Here is a 14,857-nt window from a genome sequence, read left to right as displayed (position 1 = left end):
CTATTTCTTTAGTGCTATTTTTTAAAATTTGGTCTCAGTTCAAGAAAAAGTACTTTTAATACATATAGCTGGCTTAAGCCTTTGCAATTGGGTTCTAGTACGGACTTCACCAAATAATATTATTCGGGTGCCGCCACCAGATGACGGCCAAAATTCTGGCGTCACTTCTACAACATGAAGTTTCCTATCTATATACAAAGTTATAAAACGTTCAGCGTAAAAGTTCGTCCAATGAAATTTGTACACAACACTGCGTTAGCGTGTTTAAAGGCTAGCTGCTTCAGTGCTTCCACACGCGGGGAATTTTTCCCTTTTCCGGGATTTTTCAAACTTCCTAAACGCTAAAAGGGAATAATGCAATTTAAGAGGGAAAAAGGGAAAAGTGAGAGAAAACGGCCTTTCGCGGGGGAAAACGAGGGAAAAGTGTTCGAAATTTTCCCTAAGCCTTGGCTGATTGGTCAAAAAGACGATTTATCGAGCTTGGTTATCAAGCAATTCCAAAGACCAGTAACAACTGGTGGAGTTCTTAGCCACATCGTGATTTATATGGTCAATGGTGAAACAGATTATCATTACCAATTAACTTTGGGAAATTATTTATAATAATAATAATAATAATAATAATCAGCTAGGCTAATACTCAAGACACCACCTTAGGCCTAAGTCATCAAGCGACTTTTGAAGCCATTAATTCAGGTGGCCGGGTTACAATGCGTAGGAGGGTGGTGGCAAGCCCCGCATGCCAAGCGAGCATGTATCATATTATACATAAATAACCTATGATAATAAAGGTTGTGTGTTTGGGTGGTTAGCACTTTCGCAGGAAGAGGAGCCGGGTGGCACTAGGCTAAAACTTGGAACAACTCCTTCTCCGTTGAGATCGAGGGGTCGGACATTTACCAAAATCCCGTACACTTTGTCTAGAATCGCTAGATCTTTTAACTGTCTCTATGGTAAATTAACATTGAAATCCCAAAATCACTTCAAAAAGTAATGATAAAATCAACAAAATCTCTACGAAATCCCGAAATCCCGTACAAAATAATGGCAAGTGTCCGACCTCTCGGTTCAGATTATAAGTTATCTCCCCACTGGTTAAATGGGCTTTCCATCGAGTTATTCTGTTTCCCCTTTCCATAAGAACTTGTTAAGGTTAACGATAATAGTAAGTAGAGGGAGTTGTTGAATCGCCTATCATGAAGGGCTAGCCCTACTACGCGTTGTAAACGGCCACCTAGGATAAACGTATTAAAAGTCGCTTGATGGCTGGGGCCTATAGCGGTGTCTTGTCTAGCTGATTACTATTCCTATAATTAATCCCTGCTCTAACTTCAAAATAGGATGGAACACAAATCTCTAAACTGAATTGGAGTTCAATCGAGTGCTTTCAATTCGAAACTCACGACGTCACCAATGTAATTGGCATATTGATAAACAAGTCGGCCCTGGCCGTAATATTAGTTCCACATCGGCGTATTCGGGTGGGCAAGCCCATACACCCTTAGTAGACACAGGTAGGCAAACTAATACAAAAGCTATTGAGGCCATGTGACTTCCTATCGTTTGATATATAAATTGCCATCCTAAGTTAAAGAGTGGATGCCGCCCATCCTCAGGATACGCAGGTGGGCAAACCAATACAAAAGCGGCTGAGGCCATGTGATTTCCTATCGTTTGATATATAATTTACCATCCTATCAGGGGTGAATTAACCATTGGGCAGAGTAGGCACGTGCCTAGAGCGGAATTTTTCTAGGGGCGCCAAGACTCTGATAAAGCCCCACGGTCCAAGTACTTGGCTTGCCCCTACTTAGTTGACCAGCCCGTTAGACAATGCCCAGGGGCGAAAAATGTTTCTGTGCCTAAAGGCGCCAAAAGGGTTAATCCACCCCTTGCATCCTATGTTAAAGAGTGGCCACCACCCACCCTCAGGATAACCTGGTGGGCAACCCAGTACAAAAGCTGTTGAGGCCATGTGATTTCCTATCGTTAGATAGACGGAACGTATCAAAGGTGAAATAGGTAAGCAAAACACGACGAACATAATGCTTTTAAATTATTATTATTCTTAAACTGGGATTCAAATGTGTTTTTTAGGAAATTTATATTAAACATTTGGGTAGTTTATGCACCAAAAGTCATGTAAATTCGGAAATTCATAAAAAAATACCAATTAATTTAATTTTGCAGACCAGAAATTAATAGAATATGTCATTCTCGAATTTTATATTATATCGGTGATCAAATTGGTATTTTCTTAGAAAAGATATTTAATATGGATTATTAACAACTGCATAAATCATATTATTTCAATAATGTATTTATGTACTAAGAATATGGCAAGACGGAGATTCTGTCCCCATGGTCGCATACTTTGCAGCTAAGTTCGACTGCTTTGGAATTTTTTGGTCTCACTCTTGCACGTAGACGCGAGCGTAGACAATTCCAATCTTTTACTTTTATTGTACTATCCAATGAGACCAACTTGTTTTTTTTCGGTCACTCTCCCCTTAAGGGGGTTGGTCGGAGGGGACGGAAATGAACGGCACTGCTTGCGCCAAATCCTCCCCGCGTCGCTAAAAACGACTAGAAGTTCCGAATACCGTTTAAGAAAACGCCGTGGCCTGCTTGGTAAAGGCGTCGGTTTTAGGAAATTACGCGGCCAGCAGCTATCTGGATTCAAACCCCGGTGTCGCCAATAATGTAATTAATATAAATTATTTTTCGCAGCTCCATCTACCGTGTCGTCGCTTTTCCACGCCAAACAAACAAACTACAACACTTAACGACATTCCGTCTATAGCAATAGTCCCACTTCGATATATATATATTTATATATATAAAACTTTTTGCTAACGTTCATTGCATTACCATTGGAAACTATGTGCAAAATTCAGGTTGCCAAACTTTTTATTTTTTATTTTCGGTCACTGGATTTTCGTATTTGTTATTGGTAACTATTTAGCTAATTTTGTTCGAAGTTCCGGCAGGAAGTGGGTATACGCTATTGACCACGCACCAGGCAGTGAATTCGAATCTAGGGTACGAGGTCTATATTATCTTGGTTGCAAGCTACTCTTTGTATGATTCTTGTAAGGATTGGTTTTCAGACAGCCAAAAACGGCCTGATGGTGAAACCTAACGAAAGTTTTTTGCGTAGACACGAAACAATTATTTAATTTTAGAAATTTTGAAAATTAAACCATTGAGGGAAACATTGCGTTTATTAAGTAAATTTCGAAACTAATTGACTAGTATGGCACGCCAAACAGGACATAATTCATGAAGTGTGTTATAAAAACCTTTTCACCGTTTGTAGATAGTTAACTTTTACTGTGTATAGAGAACTTTTCATCGTTTATAGAGAATTTTTTACCGTTCGTAGATATTTTTAACTCTCGAAATTGAAATGTATGATTACTTGTAACAAACAAACCTTGGAAGTTGTTTAAAAATAATTTTATTCTGTCAACACGATCCTTTTTAACTCAAGTTACGGTGAGTTAGCCAATAATTTTTTTTAGCCAAATAACTTTACAAAATATAGATGGCGCTACCGCCTAATTATAAAGATGAATTTCGTACAGTCTTATCAGAACAGGTCCCGCGTAACCATGGCAACCAAAATCGTAATTGTAATTCCTAGGAATATGAAAACTCGGTACCCTGGAGTAGAAAAGTGTATTCCCCACTACGAGCTCCCCTCTCTTTCTCTCTCTCTCTACGGCAACGCAGCGCGAGCCAGAAGCGCGGACATACGAGTTTAGCGCCACCGTTCCTACATGTTTTTAAAAATTTCATCTGCTAGTTTTCGAATATTAAAATTCATTGTCTATTCCTACTAAAAACACGGGACTAGAAATCCGCGAATAGAAAAACTAGCAGACGAAAAGCCGATTAAAAGTGTAAGGGTTCTACGATAGATGGCGATACTTGTTATGTCCGTGAATTTTTTACTGCCCCGCCTAAAACGGGAGCCGACCACTCCAGGTTTGCTTGAATCCTCCTAGGTAATTCTAGCAGTATTATTCCCAATTCAATGGGTGGAATTGGAGAATCCGGGAGAAACGCAAAAAATAATCTCGACATATTCATTCTCCCTGTGTATAAATAAATACATTCTTGCTCTATTTGACCATAAATGATGAAAGCCTGATTTTGAAGGTTAAAAATGGTAAGTGGCCAGTGGCCAGTTTTTTAATTAAACTACCTAGGCTCTACCAAAGAGTATATAGGCCTACGGGTACCCGTAGGCCTATATACTCTTTGGCTCTACTGGCCACAGGTCCAGTTTAAAAAAATTCCTTATTTCTCAGCCTGAAATGGAAAACGCTAAAATAACTGAATCTGAAGCAGAATAAACAAAAATGAATTCTAGGCGCGCGCGAAAGCCGAAAAAGATAAGAAATGTAGATTCGAATGGTGTCTAGAAGTGTGAAATTATTATTGCATAATAGATCTGTTATATCCTTTAGAATAATTTGAGTTTAATATCGAAAATATCGTTTTTCCACTCTATTAAACCTTGGATAAAGAAGTAAAATAACTCACGTGGGGCTTTGGGCCTTTGCATTTATTTAAAAAAAATTCTAATCTCATAACCTCATAAACAAGTTCGACATGGAAACCAAACTTAATAGAGATAATCTTGAACTTCCATCTGGTTAGTTTATCTTATATCGTATCTCCACATTAATAGTTATTGACATCCGTTTTCATTATAATGGAAATTACCTTTTTTTAGAAATAAATGTGATGAAGTTTATTAGTGCAAGAGCTCAAGAAATTGCTATGACTGTTGCGGATTCAAAGAAAAAGCACCCCAAGTTGATGAGCCAACAGCTACCATTTCATATGAGGCGCCGAAGTGTCAGTCACAACATAAAAAGACTACCTCGGCGTTTGAGGGACAAGTTATCAACGGAGGTACATTAAAATGTTTTATTATTAATAAGGTAAGCTTAACCTTTTTAGTTACTTGCTTCCATTACCGTTGGTGTTGGTTAAAAGGAATGTGAATTAACACAAATTTTCCCAAAGTCATGATATGTCTAACACTTTGCTCACTCCTTTTCCACCTGCTTATATGTATTTTCATATTTTGCCAACAGGCAGAAAAAATTCAAGCGAAAAAAACCAAAAGACCTAGTCGCAAATATCGCCGGAGACCCAGCAATTTACTATCTGAATATGAGCGTAGATCTAGGAAAAACATTTGGCTTGAAACCCATATTTGGTTTGCTAAGAGATTTAAAATGGTCCAAAAGTGGGGCTACAAGTTACCCCTTCATTCTAATGACAAAAGTTTCAGAGCTTGCTACAGAGCCACAGTAAAGCATTGCCTTCTTCAGGTAATTCTCCTTTTTCTTCATGCCACCACCTGAACATATTATAAAGTAACACTTTTTCAAGGATATTTCCTATTACTACTGTATTGAGATGTGTGGTCCAGAAGAACATTTGTTAGATGGCTTGAAACAGATTACATCTGCTGAGTTAGGTAATTATTTTAATTGAGAAATTTTGAGCTGTATAATTTAGATAAATGGTATTTTTTTAGGCTTAACATTTTCCTCTAAAATGTACTTATCTGGTACAAGGGAAGGCTATACAGTTCTCTATCATCCAAAGACTTTCCCGTATAAAACAATTGGACCTGTATCATTTCTTTGGAATCCAAAAACAGTTTTAAAAGATAAATTAATTATTCGTCAAATTTGGATTTTCTGTCATCCCACAATTTATTCGGAAGTTGGAAATGTATTATCTGCTATATTTAATTTAGTCAGGGAAGATTCAATTGAAAAGCCACTTGATGTCACCGTACCTCTGGCTAGTGACTGTGAAGACCCACCGTGTAAAAGAAGGAAAATCAAAGACGAAAGTGAAGTAACAGTTGAAACAACTGTTGTACAAGAAATAGAAACTGCTCTCTTTCAAAAACCTGTCACTTTTAGAGGAAAAGAAAATGTAGAAATGAATTATTTGAAAGACCAACTTGTGAGGTTTCGACTTAGTGGCCCATTATCCCAAGCTGTCCTAAATCATACTTTAAATTTGGCTGAAAATATCAAAGCGGAAAAGGCATCATGTTGGTCGAAAGAATATTACAAAGACAATTTGGAAGAATTTGAAAGTCAAAAAAAAGTTTGGGAAAAACATGAGTGTCTGCTCTCTTCAGCTCAGTTAGCTTTGGGATCTGTTCTTGGACTGACTGTCAGAGACCCAAGATTTAGTTTACCCATAAAGAGAACCAAAATGACTCCTGATTCCTCTAGTAAGTTCTTATCTAGTTAAAGATAGTTAATATACCCTGACATATCACTTTTATTACTTAGAACTGAGTCGAACCATTCCAGATGACTTAATTCAGTTCCCAAATAATGTGTGCCATTCACCAATTTGGGATAAAGCGATTAGAGATGCTGTTAAAAATACCATGATAAAAACAAATGAAGTGAATAGGCTAAGAAATGAACACTTCAATATTACAGGTAAATTTTATTTTGTATAGAAAAAGATGATGTAAAAGTTATAGTTTGGAAATGGTAACAGAGCCGTGCTCGAAATGGACTTATTCATGAACCGGAACATGTTTCCTTTCAAAGCTTCCGATTATTCTGAAAAACGGGAGCTATGCAATAAAAAATAATTTTTACGAACCAGAATGATATGGGAAAAACTTTTACAAAATGGAATGGTGTTCCGGTCCTTTTCTAGCACTGCAACAGAGAGATGGTGGCAAGACAAAGAAAGTTTCAAAAATAGTAAAATTTAAAAATGTTTATAAATAGGAGAAAAACTAAATGGATTAGGAGAAGAGGAGTCAAAAATTCCATTGCTGATAATTCAAAATTCAGGGGCTATTAATGGAAAAACTAATAGAGGAGGATGCGATATGATAATTCCCTCTGGATGGGCTATGCCTTTTTGGATCTCTTTAATTTATCGAGAGTGTCGTGTTGGTGGGCTTAGAGAAGAAGATAGTATGGGAATGGAAGAAGGAGTTCCTGTTTTACCACTTGGCTATCCTGACTCAGCAGCGGGAAGGTCAGAAGCGCTTGAACAGAGAAAAGAATTATATAATAATCATTTTAAATACCCTCCAAACAAGAGACCCAATTTTGAGAAGCTTGGGATTACATCTCCATTTTTCCCACTATGGAAAGACCTTGTTTCGCAGTGGTCTATTCAAAATGGCTATCAAACCCTGGTAAATGACATTTTTGTTGTCAGAAGTAGAACTGTTTTGCAATTATTAAGTAAACTTGTAGAGAAGCCCAATGAGGAAAATTTAAAAGCCCTTGAAATAAATATTGAAAAAAAAAAACTAAACGAGGCTTTAGTTTTTCTGAGAATCAAGTGCCAAAAAGGAGGAAGCGCATCAAAGTTCGCCTCTATTTCCTTACCACTCGATAGTGAAATTGAACGCCTCCAATTGGTCCATAAACTCCAAAGCCCTATTGAGACTGCCCACAGAGTTACAACGAAAGAAAAGAGCAAGACCAAAAATGCTTTAGAATTTACCGAAAAGATGCCTGATGGCTCTGGTTTGATAGATTCCTGCGACCGAAAAATCTTTGGTTACACTGTAACAGGCAGATTTTCATTCTCTCAAGCACAAAATACTGGAAATGGTTTTTGTTCATATGTGGGTTTATTAAATTTAGTAAAGCATTGCTCTGGCAAGATCAAACCTATGGTACTGTTGCGAGAACAGCATTCATCCAAATATCATTTCGCTGCTATTAGTATTCCAATCCTTTCCTAATAATGTTCATCAATAAAAGTAAACAAGTGTATTTGGAGTTGCAATGCCATTTTATTTTCATAAAAAATAAGAGCATTTACATCTCACTAAATGGGTGGGCAAATTTTCATAAGTTACTTCGCTACATTTAGTTAGAGGCCTTTTTCAAATTTTGAGCTTTCAAATTGGCGGGTTAAGTTTCTACATTTGACGTTTCAAATAAGACATTGTTTTCTCTACATTATCTTACAATTATTTGTTTGTAGTTTAAAATACTTATATTTTAGAAAACCACATATTCTCAATACAGTTTACCAAATTATGCAGTTAATAGAAAGACCAATTGAAAAATTTGAACAATATTAGGTGATAATTCAAAATAAAAACATTATCATAAAAACAACTCAGTGCAAATAATCTGGTCTTTTGACTTATTTGTAATCAGAATATCCAAACTATGTTATATAACGAGTGAACTTTTTCATGATAGCCTAGTAACCATTTTTAAAAATATTTCTAGGGCCAAATAGGGTTTCTTTTTAGCCAATCGTTACAATCAAACCAGTGCTTGCTGCAATATGAAACTTAAGAATGAAATTTGTTAATCACAAAGACAAGGTGTTAAACATTACTCAAGGGTAATCTTGTTCCAAATACAAGTTAGAATAACAAACAATTCAATACACCTATGTAGTTTGGTGTTTTATGTCATCGAAAGAAATGTTTATACAAAAGTTAGTGGCTATAATGGTAATAGAATTGTATATTAGTAAGCTCTTACAAAATAGTATGGAATGATAACTTGTAAAATAAGTTAGAAGACTGGGAAAGTCATCACATTTTTCTCATTGCATACCAGAAATCGCGTACAAATCTTTTCAATAAGTTCCTTTAGAATAATAAACGCGACATTTTACTTAGATTTTTGTCCAATTTATTAGCAATTATCAGCGTGACTAGCTAACGCGAATTGATAGAAACTTCAATATAACAAAATTTCTTTTACATTTTTCATAAAGACGACATTACATCCATCCAAAATTTCATTATATTTTCTAAAAGCTAAATTTTAAAGCAGGTTAACTTTTTACACATTTAAATTATGAAGTAGAATATATATATTTTTAGAAAAGAGATAGGCTGCGTTATACAGCAACATTCCCCTTATAGGCAATGAATATATTTGGTAATTTATAATAGAGTTCTTAAGAGCCGCTATATTAGTACTGTTGGATCGAGTCTTTATGTTTACAAAAAAAGGTTAAAATTTATCCCTAATTATATTGGTGGTAGATTCTTATCCATAAATTCCTTCGTGGCTTTCATTTCCTGAGAAAAAATTATTTATTAGAACAAATTCGTAATAGAGATATTATCCGTGTAGGTTTAGAGTGTTTTTCATTTGACTGCTTTTGTTACCAATGATCGAGTGGCATTTTATTAATATTTCATAGATCGGATGTGATAAAATATTTGCTACAAGCGTGTTTGAAAAAAGTAAAATAATTGCTTCGAGAGGGATCTCAATTAGTTGATCTGACCAAATCAAAAGATTAGTTTCAAGTGATTGAAGAGCCCTCATCAAAAGTAAATGGAACAAGCAAAAATTTATTGAAGCAGGTCAGGGTTTTCAAAAGCAGTCATATGTAAAATGCAAATAATTACCTCGTCACAAGAGCTATGCATCATTCCCTTGTATGTTTTAAACTCAATCGAGGTCATGAACTTTTTCAAAAGCTCTGAAGTCATGAAACCCCATTTATAAGGAACAACAGGGTCCAGATCACCGTGGCATTGTAAAATAGGCATTTCTTTTCCACACTCTAATGCCTTTATGATTCAAATATTAATTTAACCGTTTTGTTTAATTATTGGGAGAGATTACTAAAATATTTACATCTGGAAAAGTTTTAAATAGAGGTAGCCAACAGCTGAACCCTACAACTCCGGCTAAAGGTTTAGTGAAGCGTAATGCTGAATATAAAGCTAGAGCTCCGCCTTGGGAAAATCCTCCTAATAATATTCGGTTGGTGGGTATTCCATTTTTCTCCTCTTCGCATATCAATTGATGAACTGTAACGAAAGTGGTACACTCAGTCGTAATGGATCTATAAAGCATAAGGTAAATGCAACTTATCAAGCAATTCTTACTTGAGTCAGCAGCCTTTTTAATACCATCCTCGTCTTCCGGTCCACTAGCATCTAACGTCATTAAATCAAACCAACAAGGCATTTTGAAACCAGCATTTAACGTTACTGGCATTACCGGGCTAAATAACAAAAAATATTATTAACTAAAAACACACTTATATTTAAAATAACTTACGCAGTGGGGCAAATATATTTTATATGAGGTGATTTAATAGAATTAATTGCGGCTGCCCATCCGTGCCTGTTATCAAAAAAAGTTTTGTAAATATTGCAATTTATATCGTTTATTATTAAATATTTACCCCGTATCACCCAATCCATGTAAAAAGATAACCTGCACAAAAACTTCAAATTAGCTTAGGGGGAAAGAAGGGGAGAGAGAACACGCATGGATTCAAGGCTTAGAATCGAATTTAATTATTTTTTATTATATTGCAAAATACAAAAGTTATATAAGAATTTGCAAGGAAGAAATGCAAAAACGTTTATTTTATACGTATTATAATAACGATAATAGACTCACGGTGGCCGTGTGTTTGGCAGAGGCAGCAACAATAACAGGTGATGCCATAGTTGACGCCGTATTAGAATTACCCATACATCAAACAAATAGAAATCAATGGAAGCCGCCTTTTGCGCTGAGAAACGCGCTGTAAAACAAAACTCGATTTACGTTCTCGCCCCTATTTCCTACACCTGCCGACGCGAAACATGCTTCCCGCTCGACGACGCGTTTATCTCCGACAGTCCTTGAGAATGTCAAACGTACAGCATAATCTTAAAAAAAAAATACGGTGACCACGCAGTGACTTATTGACCTTTAATATTCCTAGGGGGAATGGAATAAAGGGGGATAATAATCGTCTGTAGAAAGATGCAGCACCTATGGAGCAGGAGTAGAAATATTCAAATAAGGTTCCCAAGAATGTTTATTGTGAGATATTTACATTTTTATTAGGGTTAAAAAATGACAAAATTATTATTAAAATGTTTATTGTCTATCACAATTACTTATTCTTTATTTCTGTTTCTATAATTATAAGTTATTAAATTTTCATTTTCTAAACAAAGCTCATTATACACATTGCAAAGTTTCTCTACTTCTTCTACTGATAGCTCAAAAGAGCGCAACTTTGGACTTATTTCGGATCTCTTTATCATTTCATTACTTAAATCTGTCCTGTCTTTGGGAAATAATATTCTAAAATGAAACAATGATTAAAGCACTATTCTATTAATTAGTTTGTCTATGTTTAAAGTTGTAAAAGGTTGATACTCACTCTATGCCATTTTTTATGTACTTCTGTCTAAAATGATAAATGTGCCGAACAACTCGCTCCACTTGTTCGAAAGGTAATTTAATTAAAGGCTCAATGCGAGGCGTAAACCGCACTATGCCTACATCCACTTTAGGTTTTGGAATAAAAGCAGAACCAGAAAGAGTTGCTTTACGTTCGATGTGACAAAGATATTGACACATAATTGATAATCGGTTTCTTTCTTTTGTCATGATCTCTGCTGCTATTCTATCAGCAACTTCTTTTTGAAATGTTAAGGTCAATCTTGTTCTCCCGTATATGAAAGGCCCTCTCCTTGTTGATATTTGTCTTAAATATCTAATTATTAATGGTGTTGAGATATTGAATGGCAGATTTCCAATAATGTGGATAGGCGGTGGATCGGATTCCCACGGTTGAGATAGGTCTCTGTAATTAAAAATTAAATTTGGTTTAGTTATTCTTTTTCTCTGTATTTTTATATCATACCTCGGGAACAAATTTTCCATATTCTCTTCCAAACAATCACCTAAGATCACCTTTAGTTTCCCGTTAGACGCATCAGATAGTAACTGAATAAAAAAGAATGGTTTAATATATGCATTTCTAATTTCATTGGATATACCTCTAAACTAGGGATGAATCTTCGATCTTTTTCAATCACTACAACTTGTTTAGCTCCCGCTTCTAAAATTGGCCTGGTAAGATTCCCAGGTCCAGGACCAATTTCGCACACGTAAGCGTCTTTTAAATTTCCTGCACTGCGTGTGACTTTGGAACATAATCGAGGATCCATTATAAAATTTTGTGACAGTTGTTTAATAGCTCTCAAACGATACAAGCGCAAAATGTCTTTTATAGTTGGTAAAGGTGGTAATCGGGTGATTATTTGTGGATTGACTGCCATAATTATTATTTTTATGCTTATAGGAGGTGTTTAAAAGTTAGTTTCCAACGTTATAAAAGCTACGTTCGATTAAAAAATGTCATTTATTTAGAACTAATTAGTTAATAAATCCCATATTACTATTAACTTTAGAACTCTCTCTAACCAAGCATGCATGCAGTCCAAATCCAAATAAATCCATCTGCTAATCTGGAGAACGATTTTGCTGCCCTCTGTATATGGTAGTGTAAACTAGTAGGCATATTTTATCTAATTTCAAATTATTTTTCGCTAGGTTTTCAATTTAATGTTAATTAAAAATAAGACGGTACATGTAGATTCAAACAATTAATAAACTAAATCATCACGGGTAAATACTTAATCTGTACAATTATGAATTTTATTTATTTACAATAGGGAATTGGCAGCATGACGTCACGTTGTACCTTTGGCTATGGCATGGACTAAATAACAACAGGGACGGCCCAGATCTATAACATTTCCCTATAAAGACCCCCAAAAAAAGTGTTAACTAGTCCATGGCTATGGCCGCCATATATATATTTTTTTTAAATTAGAAAAAGCTAGGGTAACGTTTTATATACGTCATGCTTCGAAGTCCCAATATGTTTTTAGGGGGTTCTAATTAAGAATCAGTATTGTTAACATTTCATAATTTAAAATTTTAATAATTTATTTTCGTTGGAAATCATATAAATTTAACGGCATTTCGAAGTTTCGTTATTGTATCATAGATGGCGCCTGCTTGTCTGCAAACCTAACATACGTATCTCCATCTATGAGCAAACTACTAGTAGTTTGTCGATGCTCCATCATCAAAGCAATCGTTTTAGTTTATTTGAGAGTAATCGGAGTATGACATTATAGGAATTGGTTTGTTAGACATAGATTAGGAGAGCGCATCTTTGGCCATCTGCATACTGTAAATTCGCAGTTATTTGGCCCAAAAAAGGGTTCACCTCAGATGACCCGTCTTGATTGGAGGAGACACCAACGTGTCTCCAAGATTTTTTTCATATAATGGTAGATAAAACTTTGAATATGAAATGACACACTAGCGCGACAGACATAGAGCAGGCCCTTCTTCCAGGCCGTTAGCCGAAGATAAAAAAGTATCCCTCTCTCTGTAACGTAATCCGTTTTAGACGCGTTTTCTCTGAAGACGACGCGACTCTGTTTAGTTTTCCCTTTAAAAATGTAATCGTTCCTATATACAAAAATTAAGTTTGTAATATTAAATTTCGCGGAGGTCTTCGAAAGGTCGAGCTCGGTCAGATTTCCAGCAACGATTATGCTAAATATTATCGGTACTTGCGAGTCAGGAAAATTAATGTGAGATCAATTAAAGTTATGTTAATAATGTTCTCTAAATACATACCTTTTCTCAATATAAAAATGCAGTTCCATATCATACGACCACGGCCAACTTTGATCACGCGCTGTTCGCGCTACAGCGGCCAACACATTCGTCGAAATTCCGCGAGCAAGGATTTTCCCCCTATAAACTGTACTATAACGTGTAGGAGTTCAGCGCCACGCTCGGTTGTTATATTGACTTCAATGTAAAAACTATACTAAAAATAATAATCCGCTAGGGGCGCTGACGTCATACACATCTTTTGCTCATAGGTTAACACAGAGACGTCAACGAATGAGATGGCCGCTGTAGCGCGAGAGATCGAAGTTGGCCGTGATACGACTATAATTATACGACATACCATAAGTCTATAATATTATTCCATAAGTCTGTAACTATGGGGAATATTTTACTGAGAGCTAGTAACGAAGTGACGTAATCACAAGAAGAAAATATCCCCCTAGCGAGGCGCTGCCGAAGGCTACGTGTGAGTGTGACGCTTCTCAGTAAAATTTTGCATGTAAAGAATAGGAAGTGTCACACTTATTTAAGAGTTTTATACACTTATGGTCATACATGTAGCTATAGCGTAGAAACGCATCATACCAAAAAAAAAACAGCGCCTCTCACGATAAAAATAGGCAACTTCAAAACAAAGTATCACGTGCCGGTCACGCGAATCGGCACGGCCACAATATCCTGCGCGCGCTCACTATGAGGCAAAGACCTCATATTTTACCTTAGCATATAACGTCGTAACTTGGGTTACATTAAAGCTAGATTTACTACTTTTTTAAACTAGGGTAAAATAATGAAGTTCACCAAAAATGTGTGGTTATTTTCTATAAATGTTGGCCCTGCAATAAAAGATCTTCAAGAAAATCGCCAAGAAGTAATATATCCGAGAGCCAGGACCTGCAAGTTACTTTTTATTTGGTGCTTGTTGAAATAATGGAAACTTTTCATATGTAAACCGAACGTCGTGTTTTTGCGAAGCCTTAATATAAAGCGAATATAACCTCAGGTATTTGATGTGGAACACCAACGTTTGCAGCTCTGGGCGCTCTTGCCTTTGACTTTAAAAATGTTTGGCGCCACTGTACAGGGAAATTTGAAAAATGGAAGGGGTCTTCTATAAAGAATGCTTTGCAGGTTATATTCCCTTTAATATGTCAAAAAAAAGCTATCTGATTAAAAGGAAACAATTGTTGCATACCGTACCGGTGAAAAGTTTCCAATAATTTAGTAGGCGCTTAAATAAATCATCCTCCCAGGAAATCGCCAAGAAGTAATGTTTTCGAGAGCCAGTACCCGCAAGCAGGGCCGTCTTAAGGCACGGGCTAAATGGGCTACAGCCCAGGGCCCCCAGCCAGTTTTGGGGCTCTGGAAAGGCCAGCCATACAGCCTCTACTCTA

The 14,857-nt window shown here is 36.1% G+C and overlaps 3 protein-coding genes across 3 annotated transcripts; 1 reads left to right on the top strand and 2 right to left on the bottom strand.

Annotated features, from left to right (window-relative positions):
- The first annotated feature begins 4,409 nt into the window (after positions 1–4,409).
- Positions 4,410–7,815, top strand: Pop1 (POP1 ribonuclease P/MRP subunit). Its single transcript, XM_090180756.1, has 7 exons — positions 4,410–4,663; positions 4,745–4,926; positions 5,112–5,351; positions 5,413–5,500; positions 5,561–6,277; positions 6,339–6,494; positions 6,795–7,815. Exons 1-7 carry the CDS (start codon positions 4,621–4,623, stop codon positions 7,769–7,771), a joined length of 2,403 nt encoding a protein of 800 aa, XP_090036882.1. The 5' UTR covers positions 4,410–4,620; the 3' UTR covers positions 7,772–7,815.
- Apt1 (Acyl-protein thioesterase 1) lies at positions 7,803–10,699 on the bottom strand. The gene is made up of 7 exons (XM_090180757.1): positions 10,425–10,699; positions 10,204–10,235; positions 10,077–10,142; positions 9,902–10,020; positions 9,648–9,823; positions 9,416–9,580; positions 7,803–9,079 (listed from the first exon to the last, which is right to left on the bottom strand). Exons 1-7 carry the CDS (start codon positions 10,497–10,499, stop codon positions 9,029–9,031), a joined length of 684 nt encoding a protein of 227 aa, XP_090036883.1. The 5' UTR covers positions 10,500–10,699; the 3' UTR covers positions 7,803–9,028.
- A 206-nt stretch (positions 10,700–10,905) lies between these two features.
- mtTFB1 (mitochondrial transcription factor B1) lies at positions 10,906–12,297 on the bottom strand. The gene is made up of 4 exons (XM_090181628.1): positions 11,804–12,297; positions 11,668–11,750; positions 11,182–11,607; positions 10,906–11,102 (listed from the first exon to the last, which is right to left on the bottom strand). Exons 1-4 carry the CDS (start codon positions 12,083–12,085, stop codon positions 10,913–10,915), a joined length of 981 nt encoding a protein of 326 aa, XP_090037754.1. The 5' UTR covers positions 12,086–12,297; the 3' UTR covers positions 10,906–10,912.
- Positions 12,298–14,857: the final 2,560 nt, after the last annotated feature.

This window comes from Leiobunum rupestre, chromosome 7 (genome assembly GCF_980474605.1).
Source record: "Leiobunum rupestre chromosome 7, qqLeiRupe1.1.hap1, whole genome shotgun sequence".
Taxonomy (NCBI): Eukaryota; Metazoa; Arthropoda; class Arachnida; order Opiliones; family Sclerosomatidae; genus Leiobunum; species Leiobunum rupestre.
This window is presented reverse-complemented; position numbering and strand designations above follow the sequence as displayed.